Source organism: Nicotiana tabacum, chromosome 10 (assembly GCF_000715075.1).
Source record: "Nicotiana tabacum cultivar K326 chromosome 10, ASM71507v2, whole genome shotgun sequence".
NCBI classification, from domain to species: domain Eukaryota; kingdom Viridiplantae; phylum Streptophyta; class Magnoliopsida; order Solanales; family Solanaceae; genus Nicotiana; species Nicotiana tabacum.
In genome coordinates, this window is record NC_134089.1 from 3,801,087 (window position 1) to 3,826,591 (window position 25,505).

Consider the following 25,505-nt stretch of genomic DNA (forward strand, 5'->3'; position numbering starts at 1 on the left):
AATTAAATGGATCGGTTCGAATTTCGGATAACCGATCCGAATGAACAACCCTACTTGTTAGGGAGCCTTTTACCCATAATGTGAAACTTCACGACGCGAATCCATATTTAATCGAGTCCCAATACAGGGTGCCAAACACCAGATGGGAAACAAAAAATAAAAGTTAGGGAGTACTTTACTCCCTGATAGGGGTGTACAAATGAAATCGAGAAATCGTACCAACCCGATGATCCGAGCCAAACCGAGAAAAAAAACCGACTATGGTTTGATTTGATTTGGTTTGGTGTTGGATAAAAAAACCCGATGATATTTGGTTTGGTTTGGTTTTAACTAAAAAAAAGTCAAATCGAAATTAAACCAACTTAACATTATATGTATAGAAGTTTTAAATATATTTAATACATAAAAATATTTATTGTAATGTAGTTTATAAATATTTCTTAAACTTTTTTGTAGTTTTATCTTTTAAAGTATTATTTCAAGCTTGGACTTATAATTTTTGGATGCTCCAATAAGTTTTATAGTCCATAAATGTTAGTAACTCAAATAAATCCTAAACCAAAATCAAATCAGTACTAATGCTAATAAAAGACATTCAATTTAATTGTATTATGAATAAAAGTAGTGTTGGCTATCTATTTTTAGTTTTTCCATGGTTTAGATAAAATGCATAACTTATTTTTCTTTTAGTATTTAATCATGTAAATAATAGTACTTATTAGTCGTACTTATTTTAGCAACTTATTAGTCATTTTAAATTATGTTTATTTTCATTATGGCTTATTAATAATATTTATTTTATGCGATTTTATTATCTTTATTGTTGAATATTTTAGTACAATGCCATGAATCGATCTCATATTTATATTATTTTATTGAAAAACTCTTTATATGGTTCCTTCTTACTAGGATTAAAGAAATATTTGGAGTATAAATTCTATGTTTTGTGCTACGAAGACTTTATGGAAAAAAACCCTGAAAAAATCCGAAAATTCTAAAACCCGAGAAGAATCGAGATTTAAAAACCCGATATATATTGGTTTGGTTTGGTTTTTAGATTTAATAACGCGATATACAATTGAACTGGTTTGATACTTAGACAATCCGAACCAACCCGGCCTACGTACACCTCTACTCCCTAGTGTAGGACTTTTCGATGTGAAACTTCACGACGCGAATCCTTATTTAAATTTGGTGATGCAATGCATGTTGTTAGGTAACTTATCTTATTTTTAATAAAACAAACTTTATTGGGACATGCAATAAAGTTCTTAAATTTTTATTGTACTCTCTACGTATATAATTTATACTCTTTAAACAATTATAATACGTGAGAGTTTTTCATGGTTATTTCTTTATTCCCTTGCATACGTGATCTCCAATATCTTTGCTCAAAAAAAAAAAAAAAAAAAGAGATCTCCAATATCATGCATGTGTCGAAACTAGAATGTTAAAATTATTCTAACAAATATTTTTAAATATTGGACTTGTGTGATTATATCCTTATATTTAAGACAAAATTGAAATAGTGATCATGCCATTCTTAAAGAAGGGAATTTTCGTAGAATATTACAATGAAAATACATTCAACATGGTTCCGCAACGATGGTTGTGGTGAAATGGTAAGTACTCTTTCTTCCTTAACTAGAGGTCTCGGTTTCGAGCCCTGGGTATGGAGTCGCCTTTGTTAGGGAGCACTTTACTCCCCTCCCCCTCCCCCACCCAATGTGAGACTTTCCGGCGCGAATTCGGATTTAGTCGGGCCCCAATGCAGATACCGAATAGCGGGTGAAAAAAAAATGGTTCCGCAAATATTATTATGATATGTGGACTAAGGTTAATAAAATTAATTTATTGTGTATTATAAATCTGCAATGCACATTGTCACTAGGTATAATTAAACAAAGAGCTCCATAATTCTAATATACGTGCGCAGCTTTTTCCTTTCTTTTATATTTCTCTTATTGATTTTTTTTGAGGTAATTTTCTCTTATTGATTTAAGAACCCATGTTCAAAACATTATCCAACATAACTTTCAAGTAAAAATACGTGAAATGCTCAATAAGGGAATGAGTAAGAGGTTTTTCCGTCGCGGGATTTGTCGGTGCGAATCCGAATTTAGTTAGTCTCCAATACGAGTACCGGACATCGAGTAAGAAACAAAAAAAATATACTGGATCTTTGAAGAGTCGCTGCATATAACTTCTTAATTTATGATTCGATGAAAATGAAGCACCACAAGTTTTAGTGTTAATTTCTTAAACGATTATTCATATTGACAAATTTACTTAATAAAGTCACTTTTTTTTAAGTACAACAAAGTTACTCTGCATATATAACCAAGATTATTATTATTATTTTTTTTTTTTGTGGAAAATTAGTGAGAAAATTTCTACTTTGCACTCTAGAGGTAATTAATTCAATTTTCATTTAACCATTTATTTCCTAGAGGCGTACCTAGAATTTGAAGATTGTTGGGGAATATGAGCGAACTATTCAAACAATATCGTAATCTGACTTTTGAGCTTAAGGGTTCCAAATAAAATATACGATCATTCTCAACAAAAATGGAAATAGTGATCATGCCATCCGTAAAGAAGGTGCATAATTCAATTTCATTTAACCATTCCCTTCACTTTTTCCTTACTCCACACTTTTCTCCCGGGAAAAATTCAGAATTTAACTTCTATAAATTCTATCTTTAAGCCCATAGCATTGAACAATATTTACTACTTGTTGTAATAAATTTTTATATATAAATTTATGCTTCTCATCAAAGTACTGGGTTCAGATGTATTCACAATCAAACTTACTGAATATCCTTTTTCCTTGTATTCTATTTATTACTTCTCTTTTATCAGGTAACTTATATCTGTCTGTTCTAATGTTCTCTCTATATATATATGCAACCAAAGGAAATGATTTAATTTTGGCCATCATATCCTATAGTCAATTTTCTTCATTTCTTCCAAGAGATTTCATATTATATTGATCTTCTTCTTCATCATTATAAGCTGAATATCTAGGGTTTGCAGGTCACTCCAGTAAAATCCCAACTAGTAACAAAATTTTTGAACACAAGTCAAACTATAGAAGCTAAAGACAGAAGCCTCATATAGGCTATGATTACTGTAAAAAATGTCCTTATAACAAGCTGCCAAAATCTTCCAATAAATTATATAAATCCATTCCCATCACTCAGAAATGATGGCAATTTCAATTTCTAATTTCAACACTCCATTTTAAATATATATTTTTGGGTATTTAATTATTTAAAATTTCACTTGTAAAAGACTTAGGTCATCTTTGGTTGATGAGAATATACTATTGAAGATCTTGGTTATCAGAACCTATATCTAAAAGACATCATTTCTTTCTCTTCTAAAAACATCCTTTCAAAAACATCAAGAAATGAAATCTACACATTTATAACAATAGTCTTACACGCATACACCTAATAATTATGAGGGAAAACTTTTTTTTTCTTCTTTCAATTTATGAATACTCATTGATTATTTTGTTGAATGGATTTTCATTGGAATGGGATGATCTTGTTAAAAAAGTCAAGCTGAAATTAAGTAATATTTCTCCATCACTTCAACATGTACTCCCCATTCTCCCCTCCATTTGTTTTTTCCAATATAATCATTGTTCTTCTTTTTCATTTTGTTTTATCATTCAAAGTGGTTAAGTTGGACAACAGGGCAGGGCAGCACGGTACACGAAGCATTCCGCATTCGTGAAGGATTGGGGAAAGAACCGTATTTTAAGATAATGTAGGCATTCTACGCTGATGCGAAAATCAATGATTAATTTCACGGCTCGAACCCGTGACCTATGGGTCACATGAAGATAATTTTATTGTTGTTTCAAAGTGGTTAAGTTGGAAAATATTTACAAATTTGTTGAACTATGATTGAGATGAATTATTAAAATGATACGGCATTTGTAAAGAATTTGTAATTATAGTTAGTATAAGGTCAAGACCAATTAAATTTAGTGTATTTACAATATAATGCTCTTTCCATATTGGGGCGTTCTAAAATGTTTGACACCATTCTATTAGTTATATTATTCTACAGAATTTTTCAAACTTTGAAAAATTCAAATGTAACTATTCAAATATTAGACTTATTTTGATGTTTTATTAATAAATTTAACTTTTTAACCACTTCACTAATGTTCTTTTACTATCTCATTACCACTACTATAACACATAAGTTAAATATGACTATCATATAAAACGAAATTAAGAGAGTGATAAGCAAATGAGCTTTATCTGTATTCGTTTTAATTAGTGTATATTTGACTAGCAATTGTAATTATTTTCAGCCGATCGGCCAAATATGTTAAAAGCCTAATCTTTAACTGAATTACGAAATAAATCAACTTAGATTTATAAATAACAATCATATCAAAGATAGAAAAATATTTCTTTCTATGATTTCATCTTTTAAAACTAATTCAAAATATTTAAAACGTCTCAAGAGAAAAAAAAAAAAAATCGGTTCAAGTCTGAAACAATAAAAGAATGATACTCCTATTCAATATTGATCAAAATGAATGCTAGATTTAACTTTGTTACAGTTTTCTTTCCTTTCCGTCTTTCTTGATAATTATATATATAAAAAAAAACTATAGGATTTCCGTGTAGATATAATTACACAAAATTGAGTAGGGGTGTCAATGGATATTTAAAAACCGATTAAATCGACCGAACCGTACCGAACCGATTTTTAGGTTTCTTTTAATAAAACTGTAGGTTTTATATAAATCTATAACCGTACCGATAATTAGGGTAGGTTTTTTATTTTATGAAAATAAATCGAAAAAATACCGAACCGTACCGAATAAATATACAGCGAAAAAAGCGTCGAAGGGATCGGATCACCCTGGGTTACTGAAGAGTCGTCCGACTTCTCGGTGACCGAATAAGAGAGGTTTTTACCGCTTTCTCTTCTCTCCAGCACTCTCGGACTGATCATATATTGAGTTTAAAAATAATAAGTTATTAAATTTTCCTTGTGTCTTAGAATTATGAAAACAACTACAAGCCAAAAAGTAATAAAATCAAAATTATAATTCCCAAACCTATTATGCTATCCCATTGAAACTAAATTATTTCCAGTATATTCACCATCAAGACATAAGGTATTTGTAGCGATTATGAGTAGCAAACTATGATGTATTGACTATGTTTTCTTTCGTATAATTTAGATTTATCTTTTTGAATATTTAATCTTCTATAGACTTTATTCTTGAGTCTCAGTCCCAGCTTGGTTAATATCTTTCCACTCGAGTGATTTATATTTTCTTTATATTAATTTATTTAATTTCTTTTACGTTGTTGTAGAGTAGTTGATGAATCTATATTCTAGTCATCTTTCATATTTTCTTAATTCATCACCCTTTAAAATGTAAAAATATCTAGAAAGTTTTGCTAAGTCCTATAAAAGTACGTATGTTATTCCATTCTACTTCTACTAGTGACTTTTACATGACATATAAAAAAAATACCGAAAATTAACCGAACCGTACCGATACCGAAGAGAAACCGATATGATTAGGACGGTTTCGAAAAATCTAATTTGGTTATATATAATAGAATAACCGAAAAATTGGTATGGTACAAAATTTACAAAATAACCGTTCGAACCGAACCATTGACACCCCTAAAATTGAGGTTATAGTGCTTTCATAAACTGTCTTTTGAAATAACTTTAACTTCTTTTAGCCAAGAAAGAAAAGAACCAACGGTATTTCAAGCAAATGTTTCAATAGTAAACTCATGATAAAGTTCCCTTCAGATTTTTCAGAATACGTGACAATGATTGCTAAATAAAGGGTTAAAAGAAAAAGGAAAAATTAAATACAAATAGAATGGGAAAGAAAAAGGCCGCCCGAAGCATGAAGCGTCTCACGTTCACGTAGAGTACAGGGAAGGACTCACCCCAAAGGGTGTGACGTATGCAGCCTACCCTAACACGAGGTTAGTGGCCAATTCCAAGGCTTGAATCCATGACCTATATATGTCACATTGAGCTAACTTATTGTTGCTTCAAGGCCTCGCTTCACCAATACAATGGAAAAAGGAACAGAAATTTCCATATTATTTGAGTTATTTTTTACTCTCGACGATTTTCTGGGAAGTCAGAAAATTAGCTCCAACTACAATATCTATGCCAACACATGCAATTATCTGTTCTGGCATTGTACAAATGAGGACTGGTGAGTGGAAAAAGAAGCCAGATGAAACCTAGCAACCCAGCTACAGATGCCACTGTTACCATCCCTAAGCCACCATAAAAGAGGAAACAAAAACTAACATTAGTATTCTTAGGAAGAACATTCCTAAATATCAAAATTCCCATACCAAGCAACAAATGAAGCCATTAAAGGAAAGTAGGCCAAAATGTACACACTGGTGATCTGATTGAGAGACTGATATGCAACTGACTTTTTTTCATTTTTATAATATAATGGTTTTCAGGCCAGTTCGTGTGTACCTCGACAATTATATGGAATACCAGATACCAAGGGAGGATCTAGTAGCCAAGGTGTAGGTTCATTTGAACGCATAACTTTTAGTCAAGACAGGGATTTATTTGTGTAAAACCCACTGAATTGTTGAAAATATCGAACGATGAACCCATAACTCAAATAAGATAATAGGTTCAACAGTTGAAACATGAGTCCTGAACCCTTAAAATTAAAATCCTGAATCCGCCTGATACCTCCCGACCAACACAAAAACAGTTTAACTCTGCCAACCAAGCTTACGTAGATGAGAATAAATCACCTAACGATTTTTTATCTTTACTGGAATTTGAACCCCGATCTCCCATGGTTTTCTTTCACCCACTTCATTTACCTCAGCCTTGGGTGCAAGGACTGATATGTAACTTAACATGCTTGGTTGTGCGATAAAGATGCTTGATACCGAATGAATTTTAGGAACGAAGTGGCACCTATGCATATTCATGCATTTTAGTTCTTGTTGACAATTATACTTCTATCATCGGGTCACAATCTATTATATTCTCTTGAACAACATCTACTGCTACGCCTCAATTACCAGCAAATTGGGTTAGACTATATGAATCCTCATAGTCCAATTTGCCCTATTTAAGCTCATTTTAATCCAACATTATATTCTCTTGAAGCAGGCACAATATTTCTCCTAAAGAAAGATAAAACTGCTTTATTTGTCTGATTGAGACCATATGCCTAATCATGCAATCTCCTCTATTATGTGCGAAATCCCAATCGAAAAGTTGTATTGTAGCCTTGCCAAACACGCTCGGACAAAGGTAAGAAATCGGAGCTAGTGGAACCAAAGAACTGATTGCCTTGTACTTCGACATTTTTAACTTCTCCTACTATATTTATTCTTATCATGCACAAGAACCTTTGCTAGTGAAAAGAATGACATACCTGCTGTTGATATATGTATAGTGAAAAGAATAACATACCTGTCCTCCGCGAAATTATTATAGGTATGCCCAAATAGTTGCAAAAAATATGAGCAACTAGTGGAGCGGTAAGATGTCCTGCAGTTGATATATGTACAGTGTATTATACAAAAGCATCAAATGTAAAGAATATTATAGGAAAAATAAACCAACAAAAGAAAGAAGAGAGAAAAACATTAGCAAGGGCTGCCATTGTGACAAAACAGGGGATTCACCTCCCATACTAACTCAATGCATTCAAACTTCGTACATTGGAGGTCCAAGTAAGATGTGGATTATAAAAAAGAAAACGGTGGCCCGGTGCACGAAGCATCCCGTATTCACGCAGGATCCAGGGAAGGGCCGCACCCCAAGGGTGTGATGTAGGCAACCTACTGGCTGATTCCACGGCTCGAACCCGTGACCTATATAGGTCACACGAAGACAACTTTACTGTAGCTCCAAGGATCCCCTTCAAATGTGGATTATGATGTGGAAAATACTTTAACAGGAAATAATCGGGAAAATATGTAAAACTAGAGTCTAAGGACTTCAATAAAGCAATTACTAAACATTAGCACGCTCTTATCGGAAGAAAAATGTGCATTTTTTTTGTGTAGGCAATTTTAGCCCCTAAAATTACAGATTTAAATGTAGTAACTCGAACAAGAAATAGATTTGATTTAGCAGAAAAAATCAAGGAAAAAGTTAAAAAGAGCCACAGAGGAACTATGAAATTGACTTGAAAACCACAAAGGTTATTATGAAAACGGGGAACTAAACAAGGTGTCATCTTCTGCCTACGTGGCAATCAAGGGGCAGCTCAGTGAGAAGAAGGGTCGATTGAATTGGAAAGTGCCATGGTAGCGGAGCATGGAGCCTACAGGGAAGAGCTTTGGAACCGTAACAGAGGGACCAAAGGAAAACCATTTGAAGTCTTGATTTCTTATTGCTTTTCTGTTAATAGGATGTTACAAAGCATTTGAAAAGCTGCCTTTTCAAGCCCAAGATATGTTAAGCTAGAGCTCATTCTTAAAAGCCCAATAAAAATGAAGCCGACTCCACCCCTGACCCCCATGAGAAAGAGGAGATGAAAGAAATAACGAATAAAAGAAGAGAGGAGATTCTACATATGAATAAATCACAGCGTAAGCATTGCTAACCTGTTCGAACAAAGAGAAAAGAAGCATATGATCCAAAGATGACCGTGTAGCCGAGCTGGAAGCCTGAAAACATAAGAAACATAAAAGCCAAGTCCGAACGCAAACTAAATATCACTTTTCCCTATGTAGTAAAAAGGCAAAACTTCTTAATCCATCCAAATATGGAGAAAGAAATATGTGGTGAACAGACGAACTTTATTTTTTTTGTTGAAGCAAGTTTATTGATATATGTCAGCTAAAGGCCGGAAAAAATTACATCCATAAAGTAGTAAGAACATCACAGAGAGTGTAATGCACAGGCAAAGTCTAGCAAGGCTTCGCACACATTTGGAACTGACATGTTGCACCAAAAACTAAGCAAGCATATACATTTGTATATGTAACAGGTGTTGGAGAGCAGAAGGAAGAAGCATTAAAGGCTAGGCATGGAATTTTTTGGGGTGACATTATTCCCAACAAAGAATCATAATGGTCCATTCATACAAGACACAAAAATGTGATGATCTATCTCATTTACTCAGTTCACACTACTACTACTACTTTGAGATCTTAGACTTCTGACATGCAAACATTTAACATAGAGACAAAGATCATACCTACAACCGCAAAAGCTTTGGGCCAGCTGCCACTTCGTTGAGCATATTCTAACAAATGATTTAAATGAGCTGCAAGCAGATAACACAAATAGTTGCACCAAATGAGGTAATGAAAAACCATCCACAGTTTCAATTAAACTAACATACTTCATCCTCAAGAATAAAAGTTAGCAAATACTATAAAACAAACAATGAATAACTTCTTCTTTTTATTTAATTTTTCAAATACCTCTTTAATGTGAATATAAATAAATTAGAATTCATCTGAGGAATCACTCTGTTTCATAGGACTAGATATAACAATGTAATGTCCTTATTTTTATGAAAATATTTGCCATTCACTATGTTGAATAGTGTCTGTGTCGTTGCATTGTCTCCATGCGAAAATAGGAGATTAGCTTAGCTTGATGTTCTAATTATACATTCCATGTATGAGTGAGCCAGTTAGCCACTATTTAGATCAATACACAGGAGAATAACAACTACGATTCAAAAAATTTAGTTTCTTTCTTAGCAGGAAATATAAGAATAAAAATTGACGAGACATGTGGTATTAATTCCCAGAAGACATATACCTTAACTCTTAAATCCTAATAATATATGCAAGTAATGTCTGGTGTTTCTTGAAAGTTTTATCTGAAAATGAAATCCTTATACAACAACAACGACGACCCAGTATAGTCCCACAAGTGGGGTCTGGGGAGAGTAGTGTGTACGCAGACCTTACCTCTACCCCATCGGGGTAGAGAGGCTGTTTCCGATAGACCCTCGGCTCAAGAAGACGAAAAGAGACACTATATCAGTACCATCAATAAAAACCATGAAAATAACATCACAAGAATCAGTGAATAAATGGAAAATCCTTATACTTACCTAAACTGAAAAATATAGGACAAAGAAACACCACTGTATAGGTGCTGAATCCTCCACAAAGAAGCAAAGGTATCATACAAGCTCTAAAAACCAGCTCTTCTGTAAGTGGGGCCTGTTAAAAAAGAAAATTGTCCAAACAAGAATTAAGCACACAATATATTTTCATGTTTATAAATTGTTGCTCTGTGAGATTTTGCTTTGACATGAATAACGCAGAAAATGCACACCATGTGATTCTTTTTTATTTATTTTTTTCTTGAAAGAAAGATAAGGAAAAGTACACACCATGTATCAATAACTTCGAAAAGATATTCACATACTAGAAGCAATTTCTCAAAACATGTTGGATTATTTGGTTGCACCTAAGAAATGGAGATCAAGATCCACATATTTATAGTTATCGGCATTCGCTGCAATTAAATTACAATAGTACTAATCTTCTTAAAAGTTAAAGCTAAACTCTCAAAATAAAAATTATTATAATGGGAGACTTGGACATATAAGCTACATTAGAAAATACTAAATACCATCATGAATCTTAATGTTTAAAATTGGTCTAACTCTTAATAAAGTATCTTGTTTTATCCTGCAGCACCACTTCTAGATATTCTTTTTGTCCTACAATAAAAATAAGTCATGTTTTATCTATTTTGTTTATGTGACAGGAGAATCTACAAGATGACATTAAAGAAGTTTAATACCAAAACATCTTGGGCTGCATGTCAAGCACATCCCCTTCGAAAGGACTGGAAAAGAGTGCATTCAGACAACACGTATTTAGTTTATTTGAACATAAATTTGACATAAGGACGAAACAAACAGGAAGCTCTTTAGAGAGATCCTTAAGTATCCCAATTCTGACATGATAACCCATTCAAGATTTAAGCATGCCTCTTGCTGAGGCAGTGCAAAGTCAATGGCTTAAGGGCTTTAGTGTAGGCAACAGAAATTGAGATATAGTCACTGTATCACACCTCCTATATGCTGATGCGTCATAGACAGTTTTGAGAAAAGGTTAGATACTTGCAAAAACAATATTTGTCAATGGGAGGCAGGTCGACACTATTCATCAGCATACTGGACAATATTTCCACATACTTCATGTCACTTTACCATCCCCAGCAAAGTCCTCAAGCGGCTAGACAGAATCAGGAAAAATTTCCTATCGGAAGGGAATAGCTCGCAGCATAAATACTACTAACTGCTAAAATGAGAGAGAGTTATGTCGCTAAAATTACAAGGTGGTCTAGGAGTTAGGAAGCCGGATAGGCAACTCTCCCTTGAAAACCACTTCCCCAGATTTGGCAATCAATGCCTGCTTGCATTTTCTGGTGTATCTGGACAAAGAGAAATAGCAAATGTTTTGATGGAACTTCAAATCCTAAACACTCTCTAAGTGCTAGGTGTCTCTTAAACCTTTTTCTCTGGAGCAATTTACAACATGTCACTAATATTAAAACAACTCCTTGATTTTGCTGGCTCCTTTATTCTGTTTGTCTGCACTCTTGTAATGGAGCCACTCTTTTCTAATTTCTGCATCCGTTAATGAAATCCCCTAACTTCATAAAAAGAATCAGACAAACTAAAATGGAGTTGATGGAGTACGTAATATTTGCTTCAAAGAGATTACTATAAAGAAGACCTGATCTTTACCCCCCCCCCCCCCCAACCACTCTTTTTTAATGATACGGGTGCGGGTGTCCGATATGAGTGCGGATCTAGAGGTCTGATCCTTCATGATCTAAATTTTAAGATTCGGGGGTACGGATCCGAGTATGAATACAGGTGCGGCGATTCGTTTAGAAATAACTGAAATATTGATCAAGAGGAGAATCCCAAAAGAAGACAAAAGGAAAAGGACTGACATAGAAATTTCTATATACAAGGTATTCCATTTTCTTTAATTTCACCTAGCTTTTGTTTTGATTTCAGAAATCATTATATATGTCCCAAATTTTCCTTTTTGGTCAAAGTACCAAAGGTCGATTGACTCCAGTACGGATCCCACACCCGCACTCACGTCGTGTCGACACGGGTGCGGTACCAAAAGTGAAGAGTCCGAGCAACTTAGCCCCCACCACCCCGAAAATAAAAAGAAACAAAAGACTCGATATATTTCTAGTTTGATGTTACCACACACTATATACGAAAATGCATCTATATCTATATACCAAATATGCAGGAAATTTTGGTACAAAAGCTACAAGAAAACTAAGCTAGTAAGAATAGAAGTTTGAGGGTACAATAATTATTGATCTCGCGATCATGAAATAGAAGGACTAGAATAAATCTTGATCCTGAAACGAAAATCAGATAGGCAACTGCATTAACATAGTGAACAGAGAAGGTAACAAGCTTAACGTTAAAGTTACTGACCACAAGATAATTACGCCATGCTGAAATATCAGAAGCCAGTGAAAAGGTCGATTCAATAAATTCACAAACAACATTTTTAATACTGTCAAGTGACAAGCTTCTTCCATTTTCCCGATCTTCTTGGCCAGAGTCTAGCAACAATAACAGCTTGAGGATCAAGGTGCCAGCGTACATTAAGGAAGTCAATGTAAGAGGAAAGACGACAGCTTGCCACTGTTTTAAACATAAAATTGCATTTCAGCAATCAGTCACCATTTCTCGATCTGCGAATCATAAAAGAGCAGAACTTGATAACAAACACATGCAGAGCTTTGTCTCATGCATAATAATTTATCTAATGAAGATCTGATACTTACCATATGATCCAATCTGATGCCATAAACACTGTAAAGGTGAGATTTACCCCACTGAATCTGAAAGATCCGAAAAACATATCAGATCGAGAATATAAAAAGAAGTTGCTGGTAAATGAAACTTTGCATAAAATTTTAGACATCAATGATTTGCTCATGGACGAATGGACCCTGATTATGCAAAACCAAGATGGGTCCTGGCTTCCAGAAAAATCTAAGTATTTAGTTTAAGAGCTACATAAGAGATAATACATATCCTAACTGACAATTAGAATGGAAATATACACAAGCCGACAGAAAAAACTCACACATATACAAAGAGGTTCCTTTTGAAACCTCTGCTTAATATGGACAATATGGAAGGATAGGAATTCCAAATGTTTTGAAAGAAAAGCAGTTGCATTTCATTGAAGAAAATATTCCAAATAGTTGCTGGAGCACTCTCCCTTCTTTTTTCCCTAATTAAACCTCACCTTTCATTCTTTTTAGTCTGTGGATTATTACCCATATACGTGACATTACTTGTCAACTCTTTGTAGCATGTAAGTCATCATCCTAGATGAACATACTTGTCCTCGGGGACAAAAAATACGAAGGTACAAACTCCAAAGCAGTGAATATAACACAAATACAGAATACAAATTAAATTCCTTAAGCTTGTTAGTAAACTGTATTTGTAAACTAATTCTGGAAAAACATAATAACATATAAATAGAAAATGTAAAGAAACAAAAGTTAATCCGAACCCACTGAGTTCACAGTGTTTCCTTAAGGAATTTAATTCCCTCATAGTAGCCAAGGTTATGGATTATTTCCTCCCATGATAGAACGAATTACACACTGGTGTAGCGGTACTTCAAACCCCAGTGTTTCAGCGAACACAAAGTTCGGTAGCAAATCACACTTACGGTTGCTTTGTTTTTTGAAGTTTAAAAACAATGCAGAACAAAGGAGGAGAACTCAGAAGTCGAATGGAAATTCTGAGAGGAAGGACTGCAATTTATAGCCAAACATTAAGTGTAAACTGAAGAGAAGGCAAATTGCTCGTTTCTGTTTTCTGTGCGTTTTTCCAACAAGCTGCTGCATATATTTATAGTGCAACCAGCTGATGAAATGTCATTCATTTGCTCATGGTGGAGCATGCACTAGGCTGCTATTGGAGCAATCACTTGGAACACTTGCTATTATGGAGCAAGCACTTGGCCATGGTGGGAGAAGCACTAGGCTGCCGGAACACTTGGATTTTATCCACGGATTGGAAAACATCCGTTACAAAACCGGATAATATTACATTAATATTTACATTAACAAATAAATTTGGTCCCAAAAATTAATCAATCGATCGATCATTTGACCAAATCCAAATCTGAATCCGCGAAGCCGAGCCGAGCAACAACGCCGCCAGGCTAGCCTTCTTCTTAACTCTTTAAGAGCTACAAGAAGAGCAATTGTATATATACCCACCAAAATCCTTTTCCTCTTCCAATATGGGACAATGTCTCGTTGTCAAGGAAGGGAATCTTAAAATTTTACTCAAAAATTTCATTTTCCCTCCATTTCTCATTCACCCTCTTTTTAAGACTTTTTCATCTTAAAAAGAAATTCAACAATCCCCCACATGAACGGGGAATGGCTATATCACGGAAGTATGCATGAAAAACTTGTGTGATTCGCAAGCAAGGATTAATTGCATCTGGATAAGTAGGTTTCCCTCTGAACTTTCCGTAGTGAACTTATGTCGGATATACTCGGTCGATCGGTAGATTTGATATCTTTGAACCGTCGAACTTTAGTGTATACCTAGACAACCATAAGTCACACAATCAACCCTTAACCGTCTTTGGTTCTCATTGTTGTGTTCGTTTCAGCCATGAACACCGCCTGGTTTCATTAGTGCATAGAGAATTGGCCTTGCAAAATTCTCCTTGAAGCGGCTAACACTTCACACTTACATAGGTGATTCCTAAACGTGTCATCACGTAGATACACTATTTGATATACCCTGTATCAAATTTAGAAATCATTAAAAAGCCTTAATGTTTTATCCTTGGTACTGAACATTGTCTCAGGACCAAAATTTTTGTTGACAATGTTTGTTGAGTTTCTTTTTAAGATGAAAAAGTCTTAAAAAGAGGGTGAATGGGAAATGGAGGGAAAATGAAATTTTTGAGTAAAATTTTAAGATTCCCTTCCTTGACAATGAGACATTGTCCCATATTGGAAGAGGGGATTTTGGTGGGTATACATACAATTGCTCTTCTTGTAGCTCTTAAAGAGTTAAGAAGAAGGTAAGCCTCGCGCCGTCGTAGTCGTCGTCGCTCGCTCGACTTGGCTACGACTACGGATTCGGATTCGGTCAAACGATCGATTGATTAATTTTTTGGACCAAATTTATTTGTTAATAGTAAATATTATCCGTTTTTGTAACGAATGTTTTCCAATCTGTGGATAGAATCCAAGTGTTCCAGCAGCCTAGTGCTTCTCCCACCATGGCCAAGTGTTTGCTCCATAATAGCAAGTGATTGCTCCAATAGCAGCCTAGTGCATGCTCCACCATGAGCAAATGAATGACATTTCATCAGCTGGTTGCACAATAAATATGTGTAGCAGCTTGTTGGAAAAACGAACAGAAAAAAAAGAGCAATCTGCCTTCTCTTCATTTTACACTCAACGTTTGGCTATAAATTGCAGTACTTCCTCTCGGAATTTCCATTCGACTTCTGAGTTCTCCTCATTTGTTCTGCATTGTTTTTAACTACAACCAAAGTAACCGTAAGTGTAATTTGCTACCGAACTTTGTGTTCGTTGAAACACTGGGGTTTGAAGAACCGCTACACCAGTGTGTAATTCGTTCTATCCTGGGAGAAAATAATCCATAACCTTGGGTACTAGGAGGGAATTAAATTCCTTAAGGACACTGTGAATTCAGTGGGCTCGAATTAATTACTGTTTCGTTTATATTTACGTTTATTCGCTAATTTTATTTTCTCCAGAATTATTATTTACAAATACAGCAAGTAAGAAGATACAACCAACAAGCATAAGGAATTTAATCTTTATTTCTGTATTTGTGATATACTTACAATTCTAAAGACTAAAATCTTTGTGGTTTTGTCTACCTCCGTTTTGGACATTAAAGCCTTCGTGGCGTTTTGTTGAAGATTAAAATCTACGTGATTTTTTACTCCAGTTTTAAAGCCTTCGTGGCAGTTTGTTGGAGATTAAAATCTACGTGATTTTTTTTTACTCCAAGTTTAACCGTTTGTTTGTGTTATTCTTTTACACAAAAAATGGCAAATGACAACGGAAACCGAGCTGTTCCGATGGTGACTGCCAACGCATCGACAAGCCGAACACCGGCAGAAAAACCCAAAAAATTTTCTGGGATTGATTTCAAGCGCTGGCGGCAGAAGATTTTCTTCTACTTGACTAGGTTATGTCTACCGAAGTTCATCAAGGAAGATGTTCCTGATCTGCCCGATGAAACTCCAGAGAATGAACGCTTTCTCGTTCTTGAGGCGTGGAAGCATTCTGACTTTTTATGCAAAAATTATATTCTTAGCGGACTGGAGGATAATTTGTATAACGTCTACAGTAATGTGGAGACGTCAAAAGAACTGTGGATTACGCTTGAAAGAAAATACAAACCTGAAGATGCCGGGATGAAGAAATTCGTTGCCGCAAAATTTTTGGACTACAAAATGGTAGATAGCAAGTCTGTTATTACCCAAGTCCAGAAATTGCAAGTGATTATTCATGATCTACTTGCTGAAGGTATATATAAAATGAATACTGATGTTGAAAGTAAAATTTTTAGTATTTTTACTAACGGAATTTTCATTGAAGGTCTTGTTATCAATGAAGCATTCCAAGTTGCAGCAATTATTGAGAAGCTGCCTCCTTTGTGGAAGGATTTTAAGAACTACTTGAAACACAAACGAAAGGAGATGTCCCTTGAAGATCTCATTGTTCGGTTGAGAATCGAAGAGGACAACAAAGCAGCTGAAAAGAAAGGCCGTGGAAACTCAACAATAATGGGAGCAAATATTGTTGAGGATAATTCTCAAATTAAGAGAAAGAGGAAGCAGGCTTCTGGGCCAAGAAATAACCCAAGCAAGAAGCGGTTCAATGGAAATTGCTACAACTGTGGAAAAGATGGACACAGATCTGTAAAGTGTCGTGCTCCAAAGAAAGACAAGAAGAAGGGTCAAGCAAACATGGTTGAAAAGCACGAAGATATTGATGACTTATGTGCTATGCTTTCTGAATGCAACCTGGTAGGAAATCCTAAGGAGTGGTGGATTGATTCTAGAGCCACTCGCTATGTTTGTGCTGTGAGGGAAGCATTTTCAACATATGCTTCTGCTGGACCCAAAGAGACGCTTTCTATAGAAAATGCTGCTACAGCAAAAATTGAAGGATATGAGAAGATATTTCTCAAGATGACTTCTGGCAAGGTCATGACTTTGAACAACGTCCTTCATGTTCCCGAAATTAGGAAGAACTTAGTCTCTACTGGACTTCTTGTAAAGCACAGTTTCAAGTGCGTTTTTGTATCCGACAAGGTGGTGATAAGTAAGAACGAAATGTTTGTAGGAAAAAGTTACCTTACTGAGGGCTTTTTCAAGCTGAATGTAATAGTTGTCGAAAATAATAATAAAACTTCAGCTTCTTCTTACTTACTTGAGTCAAATGATTTATGGCATGTACGTTTGGGTCATGTCAATTATAAAACCTTGCGGAAAATGATTAACTTAGAAGTATTGCGTAAGTTTGAATGCGAAAAATCAAAATGTCAAATATATGTGGAATCAAAGTATGTTAAACATCCTTATAAGTCGGTTAAAAGGAATTCAAATCCTTTAGACTTAATTCACACAGATATTTGTGACATGAAGTCAATACCATCTCGCGGAGGAAAGAAGTATTTCATAACTTTTATTGACGACAGTACTCGATATTGCTATGTTTACTTACTTAATAGTAAAGATGAAGCAATAGACGCATTCAAGCAATACAAAAATGAAGTTGAAACACAACTTAACAAGAAAGTCAAAATGATAAGAAGTGATAGGGGTGATGAATATGAATCTCCTTTTGAAGAAATATGTCTAGAATATGGAATTATTCATCAAACAACAGCCCCTTACACGCCCTAATCTAATGGGATTGCGGAAAGAAAAAATCGTTCATTAAAGGAGATGATGAACGCATTGCTGATAAGTTCTGGTTTGCCACCGAACTTGTGGGGGGAAGCCGTTCTTACGGCTAACCGGATACTAAATCGAGTACCTCATAGCAAAACGCAATCCATTCCATATGAAAAATAGAAAGGAAGGAAGCCCAACTTGAATTATTTGAAAGTGTGGGGATGTTTGGCAAAAGTGCAAGTTCCTAAACCCAAAAGGGTAAAAATAGGACCAAAAACAGTTGATTGTGTTTTCATAGGATATGCGACCAATAGTAAAGCATATCGATTTCTGGTTCATAAATTAGAAAATCCCGACATTCGCAAAAATACAGGGGCTGTTGTTGGGGCGTCTTTGGCGTCTTTGGCTTTACGATAGAAAGCTCGCCGGAGAAAGCTAGGTGTCGTAGGTAAGCTCTATTTGGCCCGGAGCATTGATTTCCCATAACGAATAGGCTAGCTCTATCTCTCAATTACCTATCCTATGCTCGAGAAGGTCCTTCAGTTCTATACCCTTTGACAACAAGTCTTGTCTTAAATTTATCAATAGTGCTTACCTACGACGCTTGGCTTTCTCCGGCGAGCTTTCTATCGTAAAGCCAAAAACGCCCCAACAACAACCCCTGTATTTTTGTGAATGTCGGGATTTTCTAATTTATGAACCAGAAATCGATATGCTTTACTATTGGTCGCATATCCTATGAAAACACAATCAACTGTTTTCGGTCCTATTTTTACCCTTTTGGGTTTAGGAACTTGCACTTTTGCCAAACATCCCCACACTTTCAAATAATTCAAGTTGGGCTTCCTTCCTTTCTATTTTTCATATGGAATGGATTGTGTTTTGCTATGGGGTACTCGATTTAGTATCCGGTTAGCCGTAAGAACGACTTCCTCCCACAAGTTCGGTGGCAGACCAGAACTTATCAACAATGCGTTCATCATCTCCTTTAATGAACGATTTTTTCTTTCTGCAATCCCATTGGACTGGGGCGTGTAAGGGGCAGTTGTTTGATGAATAATTCCATATTCTAGACATATTTCTTCAAAAGGAGATTCATATTCACCACCCCTATCACTTCTTATCATTTTAACTTTCTTGTTAAGTTGTGTTTCAACTTCATTTTTATATTGTCTGAATGCGTCTATTGCTTCATCTTTACTATTAAGTAAGTAAACATAGCAATATCGAATACTGTCGTCAATAAAAGTTATGAAATACTTCTTTCCTCCGCGAGATGGTATTGACTTCATGTCACAAATATCAGTGTGAATTAAGTCTAAAGGATTTGAATTCCTTTCAACCGACTTATAAGGATGTTTAACATACTTAGATTCCACACATATTTGACATTTTGATTTTTCGCATTCAAACTTAGGCAATACTTCTAAGTTAATCATTTTTCGCAAGGTTTTATAATTGACATGACCCAAACGTACATGCCATAAATCATTTGACTCAAGAAAGTAAGAAGAAGCTGAAGTTTTATTATTATTTTCGACAACTATTACATTCAGCTTGAAAAGGCCCTCAGTAAGGTAATCTTTTCCTACAAACATTTCGTTCTTACTTATCACCACCTTGTCGGATACAAAAACGCACTTGAAACTGTGCTTTACAAGAAGTCCAGTAGAGACTAAGTTCTTCCTAATTTCGGGAACATGAAGGACGTTGTTCAAAGTCATGACCTTGCCAGAAGTCATCTTGAGAAATATCTTCCCATATCCTTCAATTTTTGCTGTAGCAGCATTTCCCATAGAAAGCGTCTCTTCGGGTCCAGCAGAAGCATATGTAGAAAATGCTTCCCTCACAGCACAAACATGGCGAGTGGCTCTAGAATCAATCCACCACTCCTTAGGATTTCCTACCAGGTTGCATTCAGAAAGTATAGCACATAAGTCATCAATATCTTCGTGCTTTTCAACCATGTTTGCTTGACCCTTCTTCTTGTCTTTCTTTGGAGCACGACACTTTACAGATCTGTGTCCAACTTTTCCACAGTTGTAGCAATTTCCATTGAACCGCTTCTTGCTTGGGTTATTACTTGGCCCAGGAGCCTGCTTCCTCTTTCTCTTAATTTGAGAATTATCCTCAACAATATTTGCTTCCATTATTGTTGAGTTTCCACGACCTTTCTTTTCAGCTGCTTTGTTGTCCTCTTCGATTCTCAACCGAACAATGAGATCTTCAAGGGACATCTCCTTTCGTTTGTGTTTCAAGTAGTTCTTGAAATCCTTCCACAAAGGAGGCAGCTTCTCAGTAATTGCTGCAACTTGGAATGCTTCATTGATAACAAGACCTTCAATGAAAATTCCATTAGTAAAAATACTAAAATTTTTACTTTCAACATCAGTATTCATTTTATATATACCTTCAGCAAGTAGATCATGAATAATCACTTGCAATTCCTGGACTTGGGTAATAACAGACGTGCTATCTACCATTTTGTAGTCCAAAAGTTTTGCGGCAACGAATTTATTCATCCCGGCATCTTCAGTTTTGTATTTTCTTTCAAGCGTAATCCACAGTTCTTTTGATGTCTCCATATTACTGTAGACGTTATACAAATTATCCTCCAGTCCGCTAAGAATATAATTCTTGCATAAAAAGTCAAAATGCTTCCACGCCTCAATCACGAGAAAGCGTACATTCTCTGGAGTTTTATCGGGCAGATCAGGAACATCTTCCTTGATGAACTTCGGTAGATATAATGTAGTCAAGTAGAAGAAAATCTTCTGCTGCCAGCGCTTGAAATCAATCCCGGAAAATTTTTCGGGTTTTTCTGCCGGTGCCAACGCCGGTGTTCGGCTTGTCGATGCGTTGGCAGTCACCATCGGAACAGCTCGGTTTCCGTTGTCATTTGCCATTTTTTGTGTAAAAGAATAACACAAACAAACGTTTAAACTTGGAGTAAAAAAAATCACGTAGATTTTAATCTCCAACAAACTGCCACGAAGGCTTTAAAACTGGAGTAAAAAATCACGTAGATTTTAATCTCCAACAAAACGCCACGAAGGTTTTAATCTCCAAAACGGGAGGAGACAAAACCACAAAGATTTTAGTCTTCAGAATTGTAAGTATACCACAAATACAGAAATAAAGATTAAATTCCTTATGCTTGTTGGTTGTATCTTCTTACTTGCTGTATTTGTAAATAATAACTCTGGAGAAAATAAAATTAGCGAATAAACGTAAATATAAACAAAACAGTCATTAATTCGAGCCCACTGAATTCACAGTGTCCTTAAGGAATTTAATCCCCTCCTAGTACCCAAGGTTATGGATTATTTTCTCCCAGGATAGAACAAATTACACACTAGTGTAGCTAGGGGTGTGCATACGAATCGGTTTATCGATAAATCGAATCAATTATTTGTTATCGATTTATCGATTTCGAAATTTTCCTTATCGAGTTATCGATTTCGATTTCGATTTTGTCTTCTTCGGTTATCGGTTTATCGATAAACCGATAAGATATACTAAAAAGACAAATATACCCTTATTCTATAATACACTTTCCTTTACCCTAAGTCCCTAACCCTATTATTTCCTCTACCCATTCTTCAGCGCCGCTTTTACCTTTCTCCCTCTCTCCCGTGAACTGCAAACCCAGCAGAGAAACTGAACTCCGACGAACTCCGGCGACTTCAATAGTACGTTTCTCCCTCTCTCTCCGTGCCTTTGTTAAAGCTATCCTAAATGCCATCGTGTACACATAATGAACTGGGAATTCAGTAGCATTTTTTAGTGAACATCACCAGCAGCCAACAACTTGATTTTTCTCATAGTATAATCGATTAAACCAGTGGCCAACATTAAGGATGATATAATTGAACTCATTGATTTGGCTTGTCCAATTTTTATCAACTTGGTCAAGATAAATGTTGAAGACTCCATCGTGCGTATGATCATCAAAGTTTAATTTGACCAACAGTGGTGACCAAAATGTTGCGATGGTAAAGTTGTATGATGTGTATTTCCACCTTTTGAAATTGACGTCAAAATTAGCCGTGATGATGTATTTTTTTTATACCGTTGGAGTGTTGGTGGCATACATTTGATCCCTTACTTTAGTTTCGTTGCATGTGCTTGTTGACACAAATTTTATGTTATAAACGGTGTTTGTCTTATTTTAGCTTCTTTTTGTCCATATTAGTTAAGCGTGTTTATAGCGATATACTTTCCGTGTAATCCCGCAAATTTTTTTATTGATGTAATCGATAACCGAATCGATAAGCCCCAAAAATCGATAAATCGAAATTGAAAAAATCGAAACTTTATTGAAACGATAACGATAAGCATATGTACAAATCAATAATCGATAGGTAATTATCGATAAGGGTCAAAATCGAATGCACACCCCTAGGTGAAGCAATACTTCAAACCCCAGTGTTTCAGCGAACACAAAGTTTGGTAGCAAATCACACTTACGGTTGCTTTGTTTTTTGAAGTTTAAAAACAATTCAGAACAAAGGAGGCGAACTCAGAAGTCGAATGGAAATTCTGAGAGGAAGGACTGCAATTTATAGCCAAACGTTGAGTGTAAACTGAAGAGAAGGCAGATTGCTCGTTTTTGTTTTTTGTGTATTTTTCCAACAAGCTGCTACATATATTTATAGTGCAGCCAGCTAATGAAATGTCATTCATTTGCTCATGGTGGAGCATGCACTAGGCTGCTATTGGAGCAATCACTTGGAGCACTTGCTATTATGGAGCAAGCACTTGGCCATGGTGGGAGAAGCACTAGGCTGCTGGAACACTTGGATTTTATCCACGGATTGGAAAACATCCGTTACAAAACCGGATAATATTACATTAATATTTACATTAACAAATAAATTTGGTCCAAAAATTTAATCAATCGATCGATCACTTGACCAAATCCAAATCCAAAGTCGAAGCCGAAGCCGAAGCCGTAGCCGTAGCCGAGCGACGACAGCGGCGACGGCGCAAGGCTTGCCTTCTTCTTAACTCTTTAAGAGCTACAAGAAGAGCAATTGTATATACCCACCAAAATCCTTTTCCTCTTCCAATATGGGACAATGTCTCATTGTCAAGAGAGGGAACCTTAAAATTTTACTCAAAAATTTCATTTTCTCTCCATTTCCTATTCACCCTATTTTCAAGACTTTTTCATCTTAAAAAGAAACTCAACAAAGTGATATATCAGCAAGAACACTATGAAGACTTAATGTATATGACAATTATGAACAGAAAAAAGAAGTAGAATTTAAAATTGAGCTTCTGTTAACTCGGATTAAGAAGCATCCTTCCTCACTTGTTTAGCCTTTATAGAATAGAAGTTACAGAAAAACACTCTGACGCAAGATAGCCGTCCACTTAGTATAATGTTCCTATCTCTTATAAAAGTTGGGAACTTACAGTAAAATGTTTCTATGGAAAAGTTTTCCGCAAAAATGTTTACCCGTAGAAAATCACTTTCTTGATCATATTACCATTTTGGGTGTGTATAAAGTGGCACGCTTACGGTAATTGTACAAGCTGTAGTATAGGGTATGAGACTAATATTTAGATGATTGCGTAAATGCTGACAACAATGCCTAAGGGTTGATTGAAACAGAGTAGGAGTGAAGTCAGTTTTCCCATTTTAGTAGAAAATATTTTACAGAGAAAGTCATTTTCCAGATCACAACATAGCCAAACACTGGAAACAATGAAATACGCTAAATTGCTTATATAGGCCAGGACGAAGGATCATGGTACAGTTATGATTTGGTTCATTCTATTGGAATGATTAATCCCAGCATAAAATCATACTACAATGTTTGGTTGGTCCCATAAGCAAAAATAATCAGCGCATAACAATCCCTCCATCATTAATTATCGCATAAAGGATCCCTGCATTATAATCCTCGCATAACTAACATGTGAACCAAACTACCCCATAAGTTAACTAAACTCATCATCCTCCTCACCCAAGAGTATCTGTCCTTGGCATTAATTCCTCAAATTAACTGAACATATGAATTGAATTCTCTGATTGTATGTAACATAGCGGCACAGACTATCATATTCTTGAATAAACATAGTGAGCCTTTCAGAAGGGAAAAAAGAACTAATTTTTTTTTAGTAAAAGCCTAGAAAAGAATGACATCATTTCCTTATCAGTCAGTTCCAAAAGGAACGGGCACCTTTCTAATTCTGAAAACAATTTACCCTCGAATTTCAAGCTTTACCTTTAATGACAAGTTTTTATAGCCACACTTGAGGTGTACTCTAACTGCCTAAATACATGTTTCAAAAGTGACAGCTTCGCTTCTCGAGATTCAAACTGTGTGAACTTTGACGAACATTTTAAGATCTACTTTTCATTATATTGACACGAGAAGAATTGCAACTTATTGTACTTTTCATAAAGTTTTGAACATCTAAACTTTAAATTTAAACTATTAAGTTGATTTAATCTAATTTAGCTTCAAAGATTAGTCAAATTGACTCTCAAAAAGCTAAAAGTGTCGCATAAATTTAGAACGGAGAGAGCAGCATATCAAATTATGTCATAAAAATGGAATCAGAATATCTAAAAAGAAAATCTTACAGGGAGGATAAGAGAGCAAGCAATGAGCGAGAAAACAGAGGAAATGGCGGCGCATATGAACCGTCGGATCATGTATGATTGAAACGAATCAGGCGGCGGTAAACGGAGAATCAACGTCGGAGAATACAAAATTGCAACATAGAAAATTGCCAACGCAATACACGTAATCACCGCCAATGATTTCGACATCCTGACGGCGTCGCCGGTAAATGCTGCTTCCACCAGATTTTCAGACGGATTTATTAGCAAGTACATTATAAATAGTACATAAATTACAACTACACACAGATTCCTTAAAAAAGCCTCTGTAACTGTAAGTATTTATTAGTTTTGTAATTTCGTACTTCACAAGGGCAATTTCGTCATTTTGTAATTCTCAGAATCAGTTTTTACTAAATTTCATAATGGGACCATTGAGTTTTGATTTGTGTAATTTGGTGTTTGAAGATTTCGATACCTTAATTTTGCCCCTATAAGTTTGACAAAACAAAGAAGCACATCTCAATATATTGCTCTTTGCATCTTGTACATATTTTTTCTTACTAATTGATTTAAAAATATTTGACAATTACTTATGCACAGAGCTGTCAAAATGGGCTTGGACCAGCCTAACTCAGCTCGCTACTCGGGTAGGGTTGGGCTAGATTTTTTTGAGCCCATTTAAAATTGAGGATTATAAACCCGGCCCAAGTCAGCCCGCTGGCCCTTGACACTTGACCGAGGCTGGGCTTGGGTCGGCCTGTGGGCCAAAAAATAATTATTATTAAATATTTAATATTTAAAAAAATAAAAACTAAAAAAACTATTAACTATAATCCTCATTCCCCAACCCTAGATTATTCATTTACCCTTCCATATCAACTAGAATTTAGATTTTTGACACGCATGTAATATGACAAAATTAATTTTTCTTTTGCTTAATTAGTAACGAACTCAAAAAGTTT

The 25,505-nt window shown here is 35.4% G+C and overlaps 1 protein-coding gene across 1 annotated transcript; it reads right to left on the bottom strand.

Annotated features, from left to right (window-relative positions):
- Positions 1–5,760: 5,760 nt before the first annotated feature.
- LOC107812696 (CAAX prenyl protease 2) lies at positions 5,761–24,859 on the bottom strand. The gene is made up of 8 exons (XM_075222491.1): positions 24,562–24,859; positions 12,817–12,873; positions 12,461–12,673; positions 10,085–10,196; positions 9,212–9,280; positions 8,616–8,678; positions 7,474–7,551; positions 5,761–6,293 (listed from the first exon to the last, which is right to left on the bottom strand). The coding sequence occupies exons 1-8, from the start codon at positions 24,814–24,816 to the stop codon at positions 6,160–6,162; spliced, it is 981 nt and encodes a 326-aa protein (XP_075078592.1). The 5' UTR covers positions 24,817–24,859; the 3' UTR covers positions 5,761–6,159.
- Between the last annotated feature and the right edge of the window lie 646 nt (positions 24,860–25,505).

Excerpts from the sequence above, each read along its gene's own strand:
- LOC107812696 (XM_075222491.1), bottom strand. The coding sequence starts at position 24,816 with ATGTACTTGCTAATAAATCCGTCTGAAAATCTGGTGGAAGCAGCATTT. Across the intron at positions 10,197-12,460 it reads CATGGCGTAATTATCTTGTG|GCCCCACTTACAGAAGAGCT; the intron begins GTCAGTAACTTT and ends CTTTTTTAACAG. Across the intron at positions 7,552-8,615 it reads TTTTCTCTTTGTTCGAACAG|GACATCTTACCGCTCCACTA; the intron begins GTTAGCAATGCT and ends TATCAACTGCAG.